The 24,619-nt window shown below is 37.7% G+C and overlaps 1 protein-coding gene across 9 annotated transcripts in view; it reads right to left on the bottom strand.

Moving 5' to 3' along the window:
• Positions 1–5,436: 5,436 nt before the first annotated feature.
• Positions 5,437–24,619, bottom strand: part of LOC122816469 (myosin phosphatase Rho interacting protein) — a 3,136,467-nt gene continuing 3,117,284 nt past the window's right edge. For 8 of the 9 annotated variants that reach the window (XM_044089283.1, XM_044089288.1, XM_044089285.1 and 5 more), the window contains one exon: positions 5,437–9,596. In XM_044089283.1, the coding sequence (XP_043945218.1) occupies positions 9,537–9,596 (60 nt within the window). In that variant the 3' untranslated portion in view covers positions 5,437–9,536. Of the gene's footprint in view, positions 9,597–15,317; positions 15,384–24,619 lie in introns of all 9 variants that reach the window. The other variant, XM_044089284.1, reaches the window with a different exon arrangement.

Below are 24,619 nucleotides of genomic sequence, written 5' to 3'. Positions count from 1 at the left end.
ATTTTGATAACTCCTCCCCTGCACCTTACTTTTTTTTAAATTACACCTTCCCAGGCCTCTACTAAATGTGTTCCAACAACTTTTTTTTTCTGTCAGTCTGGAACTTGCAGCCAAGTGAACTAATGCAGCTAAAATTGTCCTTCTTTGCCATCCAACTCAATCTTATTTTATACGAAAGGTAAAGTGTATTTGTCTTGGTGCTACAATTTAGTTTACATTATTTACATTGCTAGCTACTCTTTTGTCTTCAATATGACTATGTGACATTACTATAGTTACTGCACTTTCCTTTGTTTTCTGCAACTTGAATAACTGTTCAATCTTACTATTTGTTGACTTATTTTGTCAAACTCTGTTCCCTTATGATGTAAATTTAACTGTTTAGCTTGTATTATTTAACTACGTTGTGACAAAAAAGTGGTTCTTGTACTCCAGCCCACTTAACCATAAAATAGAATAAATATTTGTGCTGATAATACATGCATCTTTCTCTCCTTTTCACAAGAAGACATGGTAAGTGTGCACTACCTGGCTGCTGATTTAGAAGCTGTACGTTCAAGGCTAATCCAAAATGTGTTTGAAATGCAACACCTTTAAAATTGAGACTTTGGCAGTTTATGCAACCTTAAGACATTCCCCCATTCTTACTCTGCTTTGTGTACTACAGCAGTAAACTATTTTTGATAAGTTGCATAACCTGTCATTTTAGATTCTAGACCAACATTTCAGATGCAGTAAAATCTTGTTTCCACTTGCAAAATGTTTCAAGGATTAAGCAACTGCTATCTCAAAGCTGATCTTCTGTTTATTGTTTATGCCTTCAATTTTTCAAGGTTGAACTACTGCAGTGCCCTGTACATAGGACATGCAACATTGAATTGGACCACTTAAAGATGATGCAGTATTTTGCTGCAAGGCTTCTTACCAGTAGATTACATTACCGACATATTACACTTATTCTGTGCAGCCTGCATTAGCTTCATGGGCACTACAGAATCATTTATAAAATCTGGGTCCCTAGGAAGTAACCTGTGATGCCCTACTTTGCAAACAAGGTTCTGAGCTCAGCCTTCAAGGGACTGTTGGACAGCCCACAGGTGCATCTTGAAACTTCAAGACTTTGTGCATCTTTATACCAAGCTCCACACCTGTGGAACACGCTATTGCAATATCTTTAAAAGAGCCTATCTCTGGTTAGCTTAAATAACTTTCAGTGGAGTGGGATGAACATACAGTGGATATAAAAAGTGTACACACCCCTGTTAAAATGCTAAGTTTTTGTGATATAAAAATGAGACCACAATAAATCATTTCAAAACTTTTCCCACCTTTAATGTGACCTATAACCTGTATAATTCAATTGAAAAACAAATCTGGTAGGGGAAAAATTTACCAAATAAAAAATGTACACACCCTTAAACTAATACATTGTTGAAGCACCTTTTGATTTAATTACAGCATTCAGTCTTCTTAGGCAGGAGTCTATCAGCATGGCACATGTTGATCTGGCAATATTTGCCCACTCTTCCTTGCAAAAGCACTCCAAATCTGTCAGATTGCGAGGGCATTACTTGTGGACAGCCCTCTTCAGGTCACCTTACAGATTTTCTATTGGATTTAGGTCTGAACTCTGGCTGGGCCATTCCAAAACTTAAATTTTCTTCTGGTGAAGCCATTCTTTTGTTGATTTGGATGTATGCTTGGGTTCATTGTCATGTTGAAAGGTGAAGTGCCTCTTCATTTTCAGCTTTCTAGCAGATGCCTGAAGGTTTTGGGCCAAAAGTGACTGGTATTTGGAACTATTCATAATTCCCTCCACCTTGACTAAACCCCAGTTCAAGCTGAAGAAAAGCAACCCCAAAGCATAATACTGCCACCACCATGCTTCACCATGAGGATGGTGCTCTTTTGGTGATGTGAAGTGTTGTTTTGCGCCAAACATACCTTTTGGAATTGTGGCCAAAAAGTTCAACCTTGGTCTCAATAGACCATAACACATTTTCCCACATGCATCTGGGAGACTTGATGTACTGTTTTGCAAATATTAGCTAAGCCTGGATGTTTTCCTATGTAAGAAGAGGCTTCCGTCTTGCAACCCTACCCCGTAGTCTAGACATATGGAGAATATGAGATATTGTTGTTGCATGTAGTGCACAACCAAGTACTTGCCATAAATTCCTGCAGCTCCTTCAGTGTTGCTGTAGGTCTCTTGGCAGCTTCCCTGACCAGTTTTTATCTTGTCTTTTCATCAATTTTAGAGGGACACCCAGTTCTTTGCAATGTCACTGTTGTCCCATATTTTCTCCACTTTTTGATGACTGTCTTCACTGTGTTCCATGGTATAGCCAATGCTGTGGAATTTTTTTTCTACCCTGCTCTTGACTGATACCTTTCAACAATGCGATCCCTTTGATGGTTTGTAAGCTCTCTGTGAACCATGGCTTTTGCTGTAGTAGGCAAATGAGTAAATGTCAAGAAAATCCTACTAGGACAGCTGAACTTTAACTGGGGTTAATCAGAGTCTCTTAAACTGATGGCAGGTGTGTACTAAGAAGACTGAAATCTCTAATTAAATCAAAAGGTGCTTCAACAAAGTATTAGTTTAAGGGTGTGCACACTTATGCAACCAGCTTATTGCACATTTATTTTTTATATTTTTTCCTCTAACATATTTGTTTGTTTTTCAATTGAACTGTACAGGCTAGAGGTCACATTAAAGGTAGGAAATGTTTTGAAATGATTTATTGTCGTCTCATTTTTTTATATCACAAAAACCTGGCATTTTAACAGGGGTGTGTACACTTTTTATATCCACTGTATCTGTTTAACCTTCCATTATGAACATGTAACCTCCTTAAAATCAATCTGCAGTTTACCCGTTAGCAATTATTTTATGAAATTTTAGTGCAAATTGATGTTAACTGTGTTTGGTGTGAAAACAAACAAAGCTGAAGATGAAAGTTACTTCAAGGTACTTAATTTTTCTCCACATTCTGAGACGGTCATGGAAAACCTATAAACTGCAACTTTATACTGCTGCAAGAAACATCTTTAAAGCAAGACAGCACATTTTATGAAGTACTAACTGCAGCAGTACATTCTTGCAAGTTAAAAAAAGGAAAATCACAGCAATATGACTACCTCTCCCAGTGCTGCTCTAAAGTGTACATCTTCTTTAAACTACCTCTAACAGCATGCATAAAGTTATTTGTGATCTTAAACTGTCTAGTACCTTTGGTGTACTAAAGTGCATCCCAGCAAAGTGGTAGGAGTTCTTCAGTGGGGAAAAAGGCATTTCCATAATGCACTGGCCAAACAGTAGGGAACCTGCTGAATTCGGTACATTTAAAGTAATGACTCTGCTGAATAGAATACATTCAGTGTGACAGATGTGCTTCATTTATTTACATGCATTAGAAAACTGCTGCTTTTGCATTTGTATCTAACTTGCATTAAGACTAAAATAATTTCAGCAACTGCTCAGTTTAAACAAGCAAGTCACCAGCACTAAGGCATGATATAACTTATTTGCCTTAATCCCTGCAGCTGGAAGATGTTAAAAGTGCTGTGGCTGATTACAGTTACAATACTACTACTAAAAATACATTTTTTTGAAAGGAATTAAAGGTGACTTGGAATAATATCGGCTATATATTTGACAGATACCTGCTAACGACAGTGACGCAGCGTTATGAGCAATGAATCCACTTTGCTCAAGTAGATGTATGAATGCTAAAAAAATAGGCTTATTGATGATAACACCTGGTACCAATAAGAATCCTAAATGAAGTACTGTGGTTGATTACAGGTGAAATAATATTATTAAAAAGACATTTTTCTGAAAGAACTAAAGGTAGCTTGAAATATCTGCTTTATATACTGCCATGTACCTGCTAACTAACATGGTGCAGCATTACGAGTAATGAATCCACTTCATACGAGGAGACACACGAATACCGCGGGGGACAGGCTTACTGATGACTATACCTGAAGTCGATAAGTAAGAAATCAAAGTGTTATACTGTTTCAAAAGTCTTGCTCGCTCCCTTGCTCAAAGATTTATTAATATGGGGATTACATCACATAGTGGTAATTTTGTCAAGAAAGAACTAATGTAACTTAAAAGTTTTTGGTTCCCAAGACAACATATACATAATGTAACACATAATATATAATGTAAGATACAGAATGGTAATGCAAAATAAAAAAGTAAATGTGTGATCTACCAGAAATAGGAATGACAGCATTAGTAACATTTAGATGTGCTGTCCTAAAAAAAGACTGCATGTTCCCTCGCTCTGCATGTACACTGAACCTCTCGCCTCTGCTCCATTTGGGAACAGCATGCCAAGTCAGTATTTACTCTGGACACAGATGCCAGGTAAATAGCTTGGACTTTAAAGTTCATCTCATGAAGAATTACACCATTCCCAAAAGGAAAGAAGTGACCACACCTACCAAAAAGGTCAGGAGCTGTGGGAATGAAATAATCCATCTTTGCTGGGCAATTATCTAGAACATTAAACCATGTGATATTGTTACAAGAGATCTACTGCTCTCCGTAATCTCAGAGTCCTGAACTTTACTACTGTTGGATTTACAATGCATCCTGGCTTTGTGGTAAGAGGTGACTACTGTAGAGGTAACCCCCTTTTTTTAATAGGGAGAGGAACATTCTGTTAGGTCCATTTACAAGGGGGCCAACAGTCCCCAAATTTTTTAAAAGAAGGTGAGTGAAGGGGTTGGAGAGCTAAAAACATTCCTTACAAAAGCAATTAGCCAAAAACTGCCAGAAACTGTTAGAATGTTGCAGTGGCGACAGTTGTCCAACTTCGTTACCACGATAACATTCTAAGAGCTAAACAAATGCATCAGTGAAATCTAAAATTTTGCACCTTTTGCTATATTTCTCCAGAGGAAGAAAGAGGGCTGTTTTATCACAAGGTTGTAGACATGACCTGGGGCACCAGCAGATACACTAGAAGGAGGCAGTACAGCACACAAAAGTTTACAACATAAGGGGAATAAAGAGAAGAGATCACAAAAATAGCAATTCTGAAAAAAATATATTGACAGATGTAGTCAGAACTTCCCCAGTGTCTGTTATACAGAGTGACAGTGATCCATGGGGCTATCTGTTTCTCAAGACAGGATATAAGCTGTGTTAATTCCTGCATACTATGCAATGCACTCATTACTCCTCACATACTGTACCATGTAACCATTACTTTGTGGATTCAAAGCTTTCTAACAAGGCAATTTGTTTCTTCTAATTGTGCAATATGTCAATTCTACTCAAAGGGATATCTGTTGCAGTAGCACAGTTTTCTTTCTTTTTTTTTTATTTTTTTTAAACCACAAATGACGCATGAGTCCACCCCCCCCAGCAAGTTCTGCATAACAAATATTTACAGTCCACATACTCTGCATATTACACAATGTTTAAATAACAGTTTTTATAAGACAAAACCAAATCTCTTAAAGAAAGCGGAAAGTTAGTTGAGCATGCACAGTGATCTGCCAAAATTACTTATATAAACCAGGAAAACAACATTTGTTATTTCAGTTTTCTTTCTATAAGGAAGTGTAAAATAACACTAATTTTCTAAAAGAGGACCTCTACCACATTTTTAGAAGAAAACCTCATACAAAGTGTGTTTCCATGTCAACAGGCAATAGTTTTCCTTATGCCAGTACATTTTTGTATGCTGACATCATTCATAACAGTATCTTCTGGCCCTCATATAGTGTGTTCATTTTATTACCAAGGTCAAAATTTTAGTGGCATTAAGAGAAATTAATCTATGAAAATACATTAAAAAAATTTACATCATACATCATTATGGTAAAATGACACTTCTGGGTAACCTCTCTGAAAATGCACAAGTATAGTGCAAAGAGACACTCTCATAGATATACAACTGATAACCTGTGAACTCAAAAATAATGTTATTAACCTGTGAACTCAAAAATAATGTTATACTTCCCACCTCTCTAATTTTTTTTTTTTAAAGAATATCAAGGCAGGCTCTCAAAACATGAAGAACGTTACGCTGCTGCTTCACATTTGTTACCATGGTTCTTGCAGCTGAGATTTCAGTAGCCAGGAAGTGCTGGCTTGCATGATAGTTACAGGTTTAGTATTAAATGTACAAAAAAAAATGACAAAAATAGATGAATACATCTTTAGCAACTAAAGAAAAGGATTTGTCTGCTGACTTGTAATGGAAACATGTACAGTTTTCTTTTATGTGTAGTTATACTTGGAAGGCAGAAAATGACAAGATATTACATGCTCATCTTTAGTGAAGGAACCCCTTATGTGCCAAAATATACCTCTCCTTTAAGACAGAGTCCAATTTGAGCTCTTCACACCATTTACAAATTTATACTGTAAGTACACATATAAAAGCAGCAATATTGTACAAATTCTCTCACACAGTTTTTGGCATGTTAGAAAATCTTTTTAAAAACGTGAAAACATATGCCATAGAACAGTCCCAATAAGACCTCTGTATGATTTGGCATAAACTATAATGCATAATATCTGATCTTGTATAACACTTGAGGTGCTTCCTGCAACAATTTCTCTGCTTCAGTTAATACTGAATAAATATCTGAGTTAAGTATTTACATATTTTACTTTGTATCGAATAGACATTTCATCTAACTACAAATCAATGTAATTATAAAAGTAACTAAATCCAGTATATTGCAAGATCACTACAGACGCTCTAAGAGCTGTTTTATAACCCTGCTTTAGTTGCTATTAATGCAGATCATCTGCATTTCTTCTTACAGTCAGGTGGACTCAGGCAGCACTACAGGAAGACAGTCCATCGGCATGTTTTATGACTTCTGTTCTCACTGGAGACTTTGGATTAATTTGCTCTAATTTCTTTTATCTACTAACTTCAGGACTTGTTGATGCTGTGCAAGTACTGCACTGCTGGATCAGGAAATGGGGTGATTACCCATACATGTCATCATCTTCCGTGGATCTCTCAGATCCTGGATCTACTCCTGATGGTAGACCAAGAACAGACATGCATGGAACTAATAAGATTAAAAGATAGCTACTGAAAAGGCAATGCAATAACAGACATGCAGTTGGACAGCAGCCCAGGATCACAAACAGATAAGCAATGGAATACCAACCAAAGAACAGACAAACACACTTTGATGGCACCCCAGTGACAGGCAAACACTAGGATCACAAACAGATATGCACTGGGGTCAAGAATAAGAAAAGATAGGTTCCAGAAAGGAAGGCCGGGAACAAAGAATCACTTACTAACAAGAAATGGCAACTACTCCAGTTCACAGGTTAATAGGTAGTTACAAAGCATGCAGTCCAGGAGATGAATGAGGAACCTTTCTACATTTCTCCAGAGCATGGCCTAGTTAGGTGACTTGATCAGAGTTACACAGTATGCAAACAAAGTCTGTGGGGAATCAAACCTTGAAGTACAGGAAACAGACTTAATAGCTCACAGCCTTAATAATGTGCACTAACCACAAGAGAATTTCAGTTCCTATTTTACTGTAGCTATTCTGGTGTATGTACAACTCTTGCAAGTAAACCTGGCATTAATGTTCTAACAAATAAAGAGAGTAAAATGTACATCCCTGACAGAACCACTAATGTTATCATACTCTTCACTTATCCAGTTTTACTGTGCACTTAGGAATATAACTAAGTCTACCTACAGCAGTTAATGAAGTTCATAGAAGTTTTTTTTTTTCCAAATGTTGACTGTGCCAGTATGGCTTCTGTCAAGCTCTCTTCCTTATCTGTCCAACAATACTTTATTTGTAAGCATTCCCTGCACCTTTATGCACTACAACAGAACATGTATGCAAGGGGAAGCAGTGTCTAACATATGCTCACTTTATATCTAAAGAATGTTTAGCTATACAATAACTTCATAAATTACAGAATATAATGAAAATAGGATCCATCAGTGACATAACATCTTATGTATGAATTCTTTGCTAAGAAAAACTGTTTCAGAAAAAAAAAAAGGATTCTTGCTTTAGCCTGCATACTAAGTAACATTACTGTAAAAATACTGTTATACAGCCAAAAAAATGGTTTTACATTTACCAGTGACAAAAGTCATTTAGGTTTTAAGCTACAGTGTTGAATTTAATGGCTTGAATGCCCATAAATCCCAAGAATATGGCAATGCTTGCTATCTCTTGCGAGTATATCTTGCCGTTGACCCCTTGGTTAATTAAAACACAGGTACAGCTATCATTAATGATGATAATAGCTCAGCCACCTATCCAATCAGATGCCCAGAATCTATATACAAAATGGATACAAAACCTAGTTGATTTATTGTCCCATAGGAACTTTAGCAAAGCTGAGGTTGCAGAATGTACATAAATGTGCCCTACAAATATCAATGGAAGTAGTTAAAGGAAAGATGAATGGATAATTAGTAAACTTGGCCTCTAATGATTGAAAGTTCCACGTGTACATAACTCTACCCTTTTGATAATTGTAGTATTAACTCTATTGGCTGAAAGATGCAGCATGCTGAACAAAAAGGGCAGATCCTGACAGTGAAAAAAAACTATGAATAAGCTGTTATAGATTTTTGGGGCTAAAGATAGCCCTGGGATAAATGACTGTCCATTAATTCACTGCATTATTATCTGGTGTGTGCGCGCTGGGGATGATGATAAGCAATTGTGTGTAAAGATGAGAGAAATAGTAGATATAAGACTGCCAATAAACTAATAAACTTGTAGTTTAACTTGGATATGATTAAAGAGTAGTAAGCAACTGGAACTTTAACCTCAGGAAGCATACAATGCCATAGTGAGATTCAACCACTGCTGCACTCACCTCAAATGTCCTCGGAATCTCTGCCACATCTGACCTTTCAGTGGAGTGATCAAAACTGAACTACAATTAAATACATTCGCATCTCCATTTTGGTTTTCCCTTGCCACACTGAAATATCTTTACTATTCTTCTATCACCTAAGTCTCAGTTAAATTTTCCAAAAAAAAAAAAAAAAAAAAAAAAAAAAAAGGGAAAATAAGCATAATAGTTCTGCAAGTGTTGCAGGAAAACAGGGACATGCAAGGCTAACTGAACATCACAACCTTCCTAAGCTCCAACAGCTGATTGCAGTTTTCTGTATTTGGAGACTTCACAGTATGCAAAGGCCAGCCCTTTGTACTTCCAGCTTGAGGTCCACACCTCTGTCCACGTTGAGATGTACTGCAGAAAAAGAAGGAGCTTTCCTTCAGATATGCAGCATATACTACAAGAAGCAGAAATGATATTGGCAACATTTAAAAATAAAACAGACGTTTTTAAAATGCAAGTCCAGTGTAAGGTAAAATGAAAGTGGTACTGCTTAGATATAAACAGAGGCTTGTGGACCGAAGGTCTGCTACGATGAGGTAAACTGTCATCTGACTTCATTTCTGGAGCTTAAGAAAGCTTACAAAAGAAAACACTGCTGTGGCACAAACAGGTACAAAAAAACTGAAAATAGTGCCTTAAAAAAGTTCATCTAGTCTGTTGATTCAAAGAGCTTCCTTCTTTCTTGAACTGTCAAACCCTCCTTCAGACTCTGCACGGAAAAAAAGACGCATGTAAATATACACTTTTAAAACCACATATAAAAAAATATAGTTATTAAACAAGGACAGAGATAATGACTTCAAAAATGGAAGTTCTCTCATGCTTATTGTAAATGTTAGTGGACCACACTGAATGAAGTGTTACAAAGACAAACAAAAATATGCAACTGGAAAAATAAAGGGAGAACATACAAATGAAAAGTTGTAGCTACTTCAACTATGACTCAGCTTCTCTCTCCTAAACTGTAATCACCCCTCTCTAATTCACCTATATAGGCAAAATTAGCTATTTATCTGGACCACCTACACTTATGAACTTTGACAATTCATGTCTCCTGTCTGAAAGTGTCTGCAGGACTGGGCTTCAGAACAGTTGTTTCTACTTCAGCACTTACTCATCAATGGAAAACAATGGACCATTTAAATCACAATACTGTGTGGACAGTGTTTTGCTTTTTCCAAACAGTAAGCCATGGTTAGGACAACTAGGTCACTAAAAGTTAGCTTCCTTCTTTGGATAATAAATGCCGATTTCTCCCTGAAAGATCATTAGAAATAATGTTTGCAGTTTTCAGCTGAATTATTTATTTCCCTTTAGGTACCTCCATCTTACTGCAGCACTTGTTAATTCTAATGAACTACACAACAAATCCACAGTATGTGACTGAGTCCTGAATCTCCACCTGCAAGCGCTGTGTTAAATCTCTTAACTAGCGATGGCATTAAGACTGCTTCTAAAAAAGCATCTGCATATATTGGACATGGACTTGTGGATCATGATTCTGGTTAAGAAACAACTAAAGTTGACTTTCTTATCAGAAGAAATGTCTAATGTGAAAGTGAACCTAAATGGATGACTCTCAATAGCATACATGTTATCCCCAGCCTCAATACACATCTAACTCACTTCTGGATGCTCTGTCCACCTAGAACTGCAAAAATAATTTCATTATGCTTGGTGACCCTGACCTCCAATTAGATAAGGCCCTTCAAACTAAACTGAATCAAATATTTTAATACTATGGCATTACACAACTAATCAAAGAGCTTGCTCATTCTAATACATACTCGTGAAATAGTTCTGTCTGAGACATAATCGTTACCAACATACCAACCAGATGTATATTCCTTAGACGTTTAGCTAGCATGCTTTGTGACCACAGCTTTATTTTCTCTTGCTGGTCCTGCAAACACCACTCACTCCAATTTCTACTAAAGGGCGGTCTTTTCTTACACATAAAGAGCTGATTTTTTAACTTGTCAGTGTATACTGACAGGTCCTTACTGTACAACAATAATGATTTAGACTGAGAGCTACACTTCTTCACCATTACCACACTGCCCATTCAGAAGTCACTAACATAACACAATGACAGTTCTTAAGGTGCAACAAGTGCTGTTCAAGCAACTCCAACCCAGAACAATGGTTGGGAAATTTGGAAAAATACAAAATTAAATAATGACTTCAACAAAAATTACACAGCACAGCTACGAAAGATAATGAATGAGCACTGCATATCAAAACAGACAAAAGGTTTTCCTTGGAAATCTTAAACACTGTGGGCTGAAATTCCTGTTATTCCTGGAGAAAAATTATTCTTCCTTCAGTAGACTCCTAAACAAGGACCTAAACCTGTTACCTACATGAAACCCCCAATATCCCTAATGCCCATTTTACTTCACCCCCCCATGCATTTACCATCATCATCACTCCCCCTTAAGAATAATGAATTACCACAGTTTCAATTTAGAGCAGTCTCTCTGCTGGCAGAGCTCAAACCTCTGGAAAAATAAGTCCTGACACTGTTCCGCACAGTCAAAGCATAGTACAACCCATATTTCTAACAAAAAAGCTTATTTCCCAAAAACTGTAGCATTTATTTTCAGATTGCCCCTTCATTTAAACATTAAAAACCCTTCAATTCTCCATCATTACCACTTTATAGAAAATTAACAATTTGTAGCAAAAATCATTAAAATGTGCCTACAATCAATTATTAACATATATTAATGACTGTTACTCTTGGGCAAGGATGCCATCCATCTTTCACCACCACCATCACTGTCTTGTTCCAAGCAACTGATCAAGTTTAGAAGCAGATATGGATTGTGGTCTACTGGTGGAATTGCTCTCTATTGATCTTATATGAGCTCTTGATTAAGTTAACACTCCATCTAACCATCCATCCATCCATGCACAACTTTTTTTCCACATTTTTGCACATGGGGTCAGGGTGTCAACTTCAACAGTGACAATCATCTACAGCTAAGGTTTGCAAAGTCTTCTTATAAATAAACTGTGAAAAATCTCCTTGACAGATGACACTTTCCTCTGGTTCCACAACTACCAAATAGATCACATCATTCAAATTAAAGTTGGAGATGCTACTTCATCACTGGCAACCCCCACCCCCTTGCAGGTGTCTCTCAATGTTCTACTCTACTGGTCCCACTACACAACTTTCATTACTTATTAATGACCTTTCACTAGATCACCCCAATCTAAAACTCACCCTCGTAGAAGGCACAGACATACAAAAATCACTTAATTCTGTTAATAATCTCTTCAGAGGATCATATGGGGGTTACTAGGCTAATGTCCTTAGGGCACTTACAAGCCTAGCCAAGTTTTACCCTTATTTCCACGATCAGCACCTACTGCCCCTGTTCAAGAGGGACACAGGTGGAATCCACAGGGTGAATTTACAGTTACCCACCCAATCGTCCAGACTGCATTTGAAGAGAGCCAAAGAGGTGCTCTGCTTAACATGAAGTGGGAGTCTGTTCCAAAGGTGTGGTAACCTCTGGAAGACAAATCTGTCCCTCCAATACATTCTATTAATGTCACATACCAGGTTATGGCCTTTAGACCGAGTAACCTGTGTACCATTTGACTTGAGAATATGCATTTCAAATAAAGCGGGGTCAAAGATTGCCTTATAAGCAAGGCAGAGATTGCTTCTGAGTAGTCTGAAACAGAATAAAGTGACAGTCATTTCAGATGATCCACATAGGACAGATGGGGAAGACCTTGAATTTTCCTTGTGAGGAAACTTTGTGGTCTCTCCAATTGTTGTAGGTGGGAGGTTATAACTTCTTTTTCTCTGGATGCAATGCCCTTGTGCATGAGATGAGCAATATAAAATGTCCTTCTTACCACTGTGGAGACATGGTGATCAATGGTAAGGTTTCTGTCAACCTATATGCCCAAGTCTCTCATCACTGAGTGTGTACTTAGAGTGTGATTATTGATGGGGTAGCTAGAAGGAACATCGCTCAACAAATGATAATACATTTTTGCACGGAGTTTAAGGCCATGACTTTGGCACCAATCATTTGTTTGTGTAAGACCCTCTTGTAGGATGTTGACATCATTTGGAGATTCTATGACCACTCCCAGTTTGCAGTCATCAGCAAGACCTTCAGTTTTAGCTTGTACTTCGGTGAAATAGATTCCAAACAATAGAGGCCCCAGGACTGAGCCCTGTGTAATACCACTGGTTACAGGTCTGCTGTTGGAGGTGGATTCCCCTATTTTGACTATATATGGGTTCAATCAGTGAGCCAGTTAGCAACTCATCTAATGATATAAGGGTTGATACCTAGCTGGGTGAGTTTGTCAGTGATGCCTGAGTGGAGGATAGTGTCAAAAGCCTCAGCTAAGTCTAGGTAGGCTGTATGCACAGATTTCACCTCATCCAGGGCCTTGGGGACTGTCTCGAAGAAGTCCACAAGGTTTAATAGGCATACTCTCCCTTTGGCAAATCCAAACTGAGTAGGGTCAAGTGTTCAGAGATTACCTATATCTTTGTTGATAAGGTCTATGATGATTTGCTCCATGGATGGCAGATAAGGCTAGGCAGGCTAAAAGGTGTATAGTTCCCAAGGTGAGTGGAAGCACCACCTTTGTGCAAGGGGATAACGGTGGCCTTTATCCATTCAGCTGGGACAAAGCTGATGCTTAGATTATGATTGAAGAGAGTACCCAATGGTGTTGCTAATTCTTGTTTGAGACCATGAAGGATGCAACCTGGGATGTTGTCAGGTCCCATAGATACCGTGTTTTTGACCTTAGAGAGGGCATTTACTACCTGCTCTTTAGATACACAAGGTAGAGTACAGGTGGTAGGGATGTAAAGGGGTACATGTGGCAGGGACTGGGGAGTGAAGTTTTCACAGAACTGTCAGCTAACAGGTTAGCTATGTCCACAGGCTCAATATATGTGGTATCATTAACTACCAGTTCGGTACAAATCTGGGCCTTTCTGTTTAGGTTACAGATGTAACTAATGAATGCCTTATGATTGTCTTCATTTAGTTTTCCACTAACAACTTGCTAGGTGGTTTAACCAGAATTAACTTAGTATTATTTGTTGTTGTGTCTTTCGGCTTTTCCCGGTTAGGGGTCGCCACAGCGGAACTCCGGTCCGCTAATGACTGGCAGTAGATTTTTACGTGCCGAGTTGCCAGCCCTGATGCACAACCTTCAACGAAGGTACGCCCATTCACGCATGTCTCCACACAGAAGACGCTCTAGCTGAGAATCGAACAGGACAACGTCTGTGAGGCGACAATGCTACCGCAGCACCACCACTGCACAACTTAGTATTATTTGTTACTCCACCTAAACTAGTTACTGCTAATCTTCTTCTTTTGAATGACCATTTGGGAAACCATATCTACATCAAGCATTTAGTTATAAACATCTAGATCTTATCTTAGATTCCTCCATCAACATATATTAGTCATGGTTAAACTCTCCTCTCTGTTAAAAGAAGTCTAGCAAATTAAAAGTCCTCTCATCCATATTGTTTTCAATAGCCAAGTACACTCTAATTCCAAAGTTAGACTATAAGCCCCATACAGTTGCATTAGGGAATTCACATAATGCCCTTACAATGCAGTCAATCCTACACAGAGTTGCAATAGAAAAATTCACATAACCCCCTTACACAGCAGAAAATACTACAGAGAATCTGCAGGTTTGTCACATTTGCACTCTGCATTTCACATCACTGTGTACCTCTTAGGTTCCTGATCAACCTTTTTTCTCGGTAACATGATATACAAACTTTTATATAATAATTTTTGTCCTCCTCTTGTAATCAAATGGCTACTTAAATCTCATACTCTCAGATCGCAGTTCTCAGTACCTTCTCATACGTTTTAGTGTTTGCCTTTCTGTCTCTGAAAGAGCCTTCTCAAACTAGCCCCAGTTGTTTAAGACTCCTCAGACTCTGAAAAGAATACATATAAGTATAGAACTGCACTGGTTCAAAGTGCACCACCCTCTGACAAACATGCTTTACCTCATGCATTTCATGCAACCTATGCATTTTCCAACTTGCTAAATGAAGCTACAAACTAAAATGACATTCAAGTAAGTTATTATATGGACAGCCTTTACTACTGAATTACATACTCTTTCACAGTTTAAACAGGTGAGAATTTCTACTGTTAACTAATACAGAAAGTCCTACAGACCTTAATATATGTTTGCAAAAAAGGAAGAAAAACACAGCCGTGTTTTTTTTTCTTAACCTGCCTTCCTCACCTGACAGGAATGCACAAATACATTTCTTTTCTCTATTTGTCAATGATCCAGCAGCAAGTGGGGAACAAACAGAAGACAATGTTCTTTGAAAGACAAACAGGTTTCACAGGAAGACAAACTCAGGACATGCAACAGCTGAACCCTTAAGGGTTTTTACCTATGCAACTGGAAAACTGCATTCTGGTACATCTCAGTTATCCCACGAGACCTGCTCAATAACGGACTGTCAGAGGGAAAAGCAAAATAAGAGAAAAATAAATGTACAGTGACTTTTTCCCTGATAGCCAAATACACTTAAAAGGCTGGATTTGGGGAAACTAAAAATCACAAATGTTCCCAAAATTCAAAACATCTCATTCTTTTGGGAATCTGCTGCTTTTCAAGGCACTGCGATGAAAAGTTTTCTTCATGCTGTTTTTTTTCCAGCTTTTTATATCAAGATCAACATTTTCTCACCCAAATCATCCACTCCACAGTCATCTCACTTTTTTCTTTGAACATCATTATTCATACTTACGCTGTCCTCATACCTCTCAACCTCTTAATGCAAGAAATCTGGTCAAGGCCTGACAAAATGGGGGATAAATGCAGAAAAATAGCAGCAGATTTTATATATTACTCTTATAAACCTAGAAAGTTACTAGAGTAACAGAGTTTGTGTTACCATACATTTTCTAAATTATTTGAAGTCTGAAACTCAAATGAATGTCATTATTTGGTGACATCAATCCTTAGATCATTCCAGTGATTTGCCAGGAAACCACACATTCTATGAGGAAAAGACCAAAATATGAGACAAAATTTGGACAGTTGAAAGGTATGGCTGTCTTGCATCTAGCTCTCCCAGTGGCAGATCTCTTCAGTTAGGTACCAAAGAAGGAACATTAAGTGTTACACAGTTATATATATGGGAACTACTGAGTATTTATATAATGTAGTAGAAAAGTAGTCATTCTGTTTAAGTTCTCTGTGTGCAGAGACAAACTCAGCTGACGAACTCTAAAACTTATACAAGGTTCTAGGATCTCAGACTACTGAAGACTTGATGTACATGTGTGCCTCTCTCTAAAGTCTCCCACAAGTACTCAAAAATTGAAAACAATCCTTGTAACAAATTTGTCTGATGCTACTAGAACACAGCCATGAGTTTAGCTGTGAAAAGTGTGTTTAAGTGTGTGTGGCCTTCATACTTTCTCTGACTACTTCTACTTCTGTTATACACCAGCTGATACTCATCTATTTCTCTTACCCTTGTTCCTTTCTGTGATATCCTTTGCTACCTCTTAAACACATCTTGTAAATCCCAAAAACATTTTTCAGAAATGCATGAGCTTTACCTCTTACTGTAGCAAACTGTTTTGTGTCCCACACCAGCAAAGTCCTTCAAACTACTTGCTTTGCTGTCTCATCCATATCTGACTTACCCATCCTTCTCACTTCTGCCTTAACCATGCAAAGCACATTCTGACCTTCACACTGCTTCAGCTGTGAATAAAACAATACTTTTAATACTGCATTTCATATTCTCTCAGCCATAATCACTTTCAGGTCTAAAGTCAATTTTCTGGGTTAGTTTTCAAACCCAAACACAGCACATGATAAGGGACTATTTTAAATCATGGCTTCCCTGTCTATCTAAAAAACTAAGTACAGGCATTAGTCAGCAAACACTGCAGATCCTTTTCCAGTGGAACTACCTACTTCTGCAAACTCAACGATGCTGCATAACAGTTTAAGAATTCAGCATCAGAGCATAAGGAAGGATTTTCTTTTTGTGGGAAGACTTAGGAAGGTAAATACAATTCCATGTGTTTAAGCTCTTTTGGGTACCTACACGTCTTGTTAATCTAAAACCTTACGGCAGCATTACATTAATAACAGAAATTTTAATATGAGCTATCAATCAATGCAGTTATTAATTCTTTCAAAATGCTTCACAGGCTTGCATATCACTATCTTTATTTAATCTGCAAATGGTTAGATCATACAATCCCTAAGCCAAGTAGTTTGCAGTCCTCTTTTCATCACCAGAATCTTTTCTATTGTCTGAGTCCCTTAAAATGTTTAACATACCAAGTTTGTCAACTAACTCAAGCAGCTTCAGCTTCTGAGCAAAGACATAAATACATCATAATTAGCAGACTGTCAGCACAAAGAATACTACAAATTCTGCCAGAATAGTTCTAATATCAGATGTGACAAAACTGTGCTGAACTTCTCCACTTTAACCCATCTGCTTTCCTTTGCTGCATTTAGATTACTATTTAAGAATAATATTTACTATCATAAGAAAAATTACTGGTATTCTTAACAAAACAAAGGTTTTACATTAAACATTCAAATGACCAGCGTCTCTCCTGTCATTCCACCTTGAATAATATGCCCATTCTTCCTGCTTGCATTACATTGCATGAACAGGCAGACAATTTCAATGGTGATGGTGGTGGTATACTGTGATTTTGTTTGTGCCAAATGAGGTGCTGTCAAATGAAGGTTAGCACATTTAGAAAATGCCAAAAATATAATGATCTAGAGATTCTCAAACTGTCTGGTATGTATTAAGATCAGAATGAGGGCCGTACTTCTCAACCTGTCAGACTTCAAAATCATAGCAAAAAAACATCAGAATTCATATCACAGTGTCCAAAATTATAATACTCAAACTTTGCTATGTGCAGGTACATACTCCTGGGATGTGGGGACATAATGCATAGATTTCCCTCTTGGGGGACACAAGTAACGCAGGCAACAAAATCTTGCTTTAATGGGCCTCGTGACCATTCAGCAGGAATTATATAGGTTCAGAGGTGATTACTAGGCTAACGACTCTACAGCCCTTACAAGCCTAGCCATATTTATCCTGAGCTGCCCCAAGTATCGGTGGTTAGGTGAGTGAAGTTTGCAGAGGTAAGGGCCTATGGTAGTTAATACTGACTTCTGTCCAGGAAAGACATGGGCACTACCCCAGGAGTGAATTTGCGGTCATCCATCCATTGATCTAGGTTGCACTTTAAGAGGGTCAGGGAGGAGCTCTGTTTCATGTGAATTGGAAGCTTGTTCCAGAGAACTGAGAGTCTTAGGGAGATGTCTCTATCTCCCCACAGCATGACCTGTTCATGTCAGAGGCTAGGTTAAGATCCCTGGAGCTAATGACCGTCCTGCAGTTTGATTTACAAATGTGCAGCATTTCCACCAGGGCCGAGTCAGAGACTGCCCTGTAAGCCAGGCAAAGGCCATCCCTTAGCAACTTGTAGGAGCAGAATACAGTAACAGGACTTTCAGTCTTTCCACACAAGTCTTGTTTTGTGTACCCTGTAACTTTCTGGTGAGAAGCCTCTGTGGTCTTTACAATTGTTGCAGGTGTCTGATGAGGTACATGCAAAGGGAGCATTGCACTTAATTATTGTTCTGATTAGGGTCGAGTATAAAGGAATTATAACATCCTTAGATGTAGATGAGATGCCATTACTTATAAGCTGTGCCACATAAAAGGATTTCTTTACTGCTGTGGATTCATGGTGGTCAAAGTTCAGACTGCTATCAACCTAAGTTCCCAGATCACGTACCACTGGGTCTACACTTAGGGGGAGTGCTGTCTATAATGTAATAAGCAGGGATGTCTGCTTTCCCAAAGAGAATAATAATGCATTTTTTTGCATTTAGCTTTAATCCATGGCTTTGGCACCAATCATTTGTCTGCATTAACCCTGTATATTAACATCTTGGGAGACTCCATGATTGCTCCTAATTTACAATCGTCAGTGAACTTGGTCAGCCACAGGCCATCCAGGTTTGCCTGGACATCTGAGAAATAAATTCCAAAAAGTAAGGGACCCAGCACAGAACCCTGTGGTATGCCACTGGTGACTGGTCTTTTGCTAGAGGTGAAGTCACACACTTAGATAGTATGCATGCTTTTGTTGAGCCTGCTGGCTACCCATCTGGTAATGTAGGTTTTTATTCCCAATTGAGAGAGTTTTTCTAGAACACCTGAGTGGGGAATTGTGTCAAACGCCTTGGCTAAGTGAAGATAGGCGGTAAGCACGAGCTTTCCCTCGTCCAGGCCCTTGGTGACTTTCTCGAAGACATCAACCATGTTTAACAAGCATGATCTACCTTAAATCTGAACAAATCTGCACTGGGATGGGCCAAGAGTTTGGAGAGTATGGATCTTATTAACAAAGACATATTTCCATGGCCTTGCAGATGAGGCTAGTCAAGCTTATGGGCCTATAATTCCCAGGGTCAGTTGATGGTCCCTCATTGTGCACAGCGATTACTGTTGCTGTCCTCCATTCTGCCAAAACACAGCCAGTTCTCAGGCTATGGTTTAACAGGTATCCAAGTGAGTCTGCTAGGTCATGTTTAAGTTGATTAAAAGGCAACCTGGGATGTTGCCTGGTCCAAATGATGCCGTGTTTTTGACCCTGGAGAGTGCCAAGATTACCTGTTCACTTGAGATAATAGGCTGAAGAATGGTGAAAGGCATACTTTGTGGAATGACTGGCAGGGAACAGGGGGGTGAAGTTTTCTACAAATCTGTCAGCTAACAGGTTGGCTGTTACCTCTGGCTGATCATAGGTAGTGCCATCTACAATCAGTTCAGCGCATAACTGGGTATTCCCTTTTACATTTTGGACATAGTTAAATAATGTCTTGTGATTATCCTTAGCTAGGCAGGCTATTTTTGTTTCATAATTACCTTTGGAGGACTTGACAAGATCGCTAATTGTTTGTGTAAGCTATAGAGAGATTTCTTCCTCTGCTGAGACAGTTCCCTCTTGTTCTTAGACATTAATTTCTTTCTCTTGTTGTATAGTCTGTTTATACTAGGGCTCCATCAGGGTGGCTTGTTTTTTCAGCAAGACCTGGTTTTAATCTGGTCAGGTACAGATGATTCTATACAACTGCTTGAGTGGTTATACAGGGAAGTAGTGTACACATCTGCATAGGAGTCCATGTTATGTGCATTCGAGGAAGATTTGAAACTTCTTATGCCATGACTTAGGAGGTAATCTGTCTTAGAAAAATTCTTAAGTATTTTTGAGCTTGATGGGGTAATCTTGTCTTATAATTACATAGAATGAGACTGATTTATGGTCCAATCTTACAAGGGAGGATATCACATGGGAGGGGGGTGCAATGCTCTCCCATGTTAGTGAGTACTATGTCCAGGGCATTTCAGCCTCTTGTGGGTGGGCTGACTAGCTGTTCCAAAGCATTTGCACTGACAAAGTTCAAGAACCTCTGAGCCGGCATGTTTGTGGTCATGTATGTTTCCCAGTCGATGGTAGTTTAATTAAAATCACCAGGTGTTGTGCTGTATGGCAAATGACTTCAGTAAGTCAGGGTACATGGTATGCTTTTCCTGTTTCATGGTGGGGGACCTACAGCTAACTGTAATGTGGTAGGGGGCTTTGCTTATAGTTAATTGGACATGGAGTAGCTTAAGACAGTCATAATGTTTTCCTAGTCTCAACGTGTACTTATCCTTAATGAAGATGGACACATGTCCTCCTTTGCTTCTTTCACCCTGAGTTTCAGGTCTGAATGCATGGAAGGCATCGCAGCCCTGCAGGGGCCAGAGTGCTTTCCACATTTTTGAATCATGTCTCAGTGACTGCAAACATCAGTATCTTCCAAAGTGAGGAGTGTTTCCAGGGAGTGCAGTTTCTTGTTTAGACTCCTAGCATTAAGTAGTGGTACCCTGAGTTTATCTAGACAGGATTTTGCATTTTGACACTGCCTAAAAAAGACAAAATGCAGGTGGCTAATGCCAGTACCTGAAAGCCTAGAGGAGACAGGTACAGGCCATCTCTGGCAAAGGAGCATTGCCTGTCGACCATGTCTTTCCAGGCTGACAGATATTAGATCCCCTTGGAGTGACACCAGAACTTAAGCCAATTGTTGAAGTCAATCATCTTTTTATTTGTATTGTAACATCATTCCTGGAGAAGGTAAAATGCTGCTTAAGGCTAGGCTTATACCTCCTTTCCTGTGTCACATAATCTGAGAGCTCAGTCAAGTTTCTCTTCGTACAGTTCAGTGAGGTATTTCTCATGTCAATCACAGCCACATGGACTATGATGGAGTCATACTGGTACTTGTGACAGGCAGCTAACCATAACCCGCTCCTTATCCAGCCTGGTGAGGGGAACAACCATGTGTCTCACAATGGAGTCACCTACAAGCAATACATTAGGTTTTGTGGTATTACACCTTATTGGGTTTACTTGCTGAGAGACTGGTGCGTGTTACTGTCTCTTGTGGTTGTTTTTTGATCATTATGTGTGTAAGTGGTTTCCATTTGGGAAGCCTCCGACCTTTTAAGTTACTAGAGAGTGCTTCTGCATATGTGTGTTTATGTGTCGTGTCCTTATTTAGTGTGGGAAGTGTGTGTGTTGACAACCTGTCTTGCATTCAATTTGTTCTTAAGTGAGAGTCTTGTCTCTAAGTTTACAGTGTAACTACATCTTGCACATAAAGTATTTGTTTCAGGAGTAAGTGGTTGTCCGTATACATGAGACAATTGCTAAATTGCCTCTGGATGCCCATGTCTATCAGCCTGGTCAGAGATGATGGGAAACTGCCAATTCATGATGGCAGGCTCCTACAGTATTGCTTTATTAGGAAAGAGAATGGATTAATTTGATAGGACTGTGCTAGTAGTGTCAAGACTACAAGAGGGACCTATACTTTGTAGAGGCTACAGTTGACCAATAAGGCAACACTGCTCACTGCGCAACTGATGTGCTCCAAGAGCAGTAGAAAAGCTTGGAAGGGTTTCACTGACAGCTGTTTAAGGAAAAACTGAGCTTCTAGGCTTTTGCGTCTTCCTAAACCAAATAAAACTCACAAACAAGCCACACAGATTTAATTCCCAAAGGTTTAGCTGAACGAGTACCCCAATCAGATATTTACACATTGCTATGAAGTCTCTGTACAGTTTGTATCTACACACATTAGTTACTTATTTATCTTTAATTGATTTACCTGGATAGTATATATTAATCTCCATGGATCAATTACAGGCACAACCCAAAGGAATATATAATTATGGCATTAAGCCCCCTGCAGCATTCGGTTGCCCTCAGGATCTCCTTGAGCTATGTGCAAGCCAAGAAATCTTCTGCCCTGTATTTAACTACTACTGAGGACAATATTATCTAACAAATGTAAAGAACTGCAAGCTCTCCTAATTCTAAGTGGCATGGTTAGTACCACTTTCATGTGACCATGGGACCACAGCAGCACCGCAAAGAAGAGCATTCCGTGGATACTTCGACAACAATCTTCTGCCCTGTATTTAACTATTTCTGAAGATAATATTACCTGACAAATATACAGAACTACATGCTCTCCTAATTCTAAGTGGTGTGGTTAGTACCACTTTCATTTGACCAGAGCAACACCACAAGGAAGAGTGTTCCGTGGATACTCTGACAACAAGTATGTTGTGTAGCCTACAATCTTATACCACTTTTAAGTTGAGATACTAAATTTTCTTTTCATGCCTGGACTGATTCTAATGCAGCATTTTACTTTAATAATATCTATAAAAAAACAATAGTAGATAAAACGAGAGTGAAGACCACCACGATAATGCAGCAAAACTTTCTTTTATTATGAGTAAAAACACATAAGGATGAGCGCTTTCGCGTACGGGCTGTACGCTTCTTCAGATCTATCAAATTGTAAAACATTTGTCCTTATATATAGGTGTAGGTAGTGATTATTAAAATCAATTATTTAATTAATTCATGAATACAACACTCAATTTCCCAATATAGCTATAAATATAGAAATAATTTAAAGGGACATGATAGTAAATGCAATAAAGACGTAATGCAAAAAACTGTGTGAAATATACATTCCTGAAAATATATATTCAAAAATATATGACTCCATCACTATGTGTACTATTTAACAACAGAAATAAAGATATATATTATTCTGTGCGAATATTCAAGTATTAAATCACATTAAAAATAGAATAAACAACAGGTATTGCTAAAACAGTTCTGCGTGACTAACTTGTTGTGTCACTATATATATAAGGTACAATAGAAGCATCACATCTCAATATACAGATAAAAACAGCCATATGTCACAAGGTATATAGACAAAAGTGTCTATAACCATATAAAATCTTTACAAGAAATGCATTTCAATTGAAAAATATAACATAGGTATATGCAACATCTGTGAAATATGGGATATATAAATCGTATAGATATTAGAATATTAAAATATGTTGTAAAATGTGTGATAAAATATGTAGAATTAAAACTACCATTCTTGGAAGACTATATTAAGACCTCATAGTCAGGACAAATAGAAACTTAATAACCAGGAATAAAATGTCCCGTTTCATATGACGTCTTGTGCATCAAATTGTAACCAAACGAAAGGCACATAATGACACTTAAAATAAGGACAGAACTCGTTGTGCTAAAAATATATTTGTATTAATAGCCTGAAGAATAGGGGATAAACAAAAGACATGTCACTTCAACAGGTTGGACGTAGGAGTCTAAATAATAGTAACAGAACCTCTCTCTTCGGCAGAAACTGATGTGTAGTATAGTCAGATACAAGGGAGCAACGAATGAATTTCTATATGTATATGTTTATATAGTGTGAGTCTAATCAAAATAGTCTAGTTAGATTTATAAGATATTTAAAAATATGTGCTACAAAACTAAAGAAATGTATATATATATATGTAAAATATATGTATTGCAGTGATGATTCCCAAAGAAATCATGAATATATATATACAATAAAATATGTGTATAATTATAAAAGAATACCTATTATATGTATCAAATTAATGTATAAAATCTGTCTATGTATATAATATAGAATATATGAATTATATATATATATATATATATGAGAAAAACATCAATATTTAATATGAAGGAAGTATATGTATATTTATTTAATGTAATAAAATAACAAAGAATTATTATATGAGAATAAAACATATAAGGACATAAATTTTTTTTATATATGTATATATATATATATATATATATATATATATATATATATATATATATATATATAATATGTGTGTAAGTCATATATAAACTATTCAAAGGTGAGCCTAACTAAAATGGCCATAATTAGAAAAGAAATATACTACATGTCATATATATGTGTATTTCTGTTTCTATTTAAGGCCTGAATCCAGATGTAAAAACTTGGAAATAACACCTTACATCTGGATTAGCATTTATATATGTTATATTATTTTAGGCTTCTCTTTTTAAGTGTCGATCTATCGCTAATGTATTGATTCAGACCAGGGGCATAGTGTGCTTTAAAGCGAATAATCCATTCTAATTCAATGTTCTCAAGTTCATTGAATGTATCTCCTTTCCTTTTATTCGGATGGACTAATTGTAATGTTCTAAATTTAAAAGTGTGTCCTGGGTAATTATTGATGTGTTT

The sequence above is a fragment of the Protopterus annectens genome, chromosome 12.part0 (genome assembly GCF_019279795.1).
Source record: "Protopterus annectens isolate FY-2018-M chromosome 12.part0, PAN1.0, whole genome shotgun sequence".
NCBI classification, from domain to species: domain Eukaryota; kingdom Metazoa; phylum Chordata; order Ceratodontiformes; family Protopteridae; genus Protopterus; species Protopterus annectens.
The sequence above is the reverse complement of the archived record's forward strand: the minus strand, read 5'-3'. Positions and strand labels throughout refer to the sequence as shown.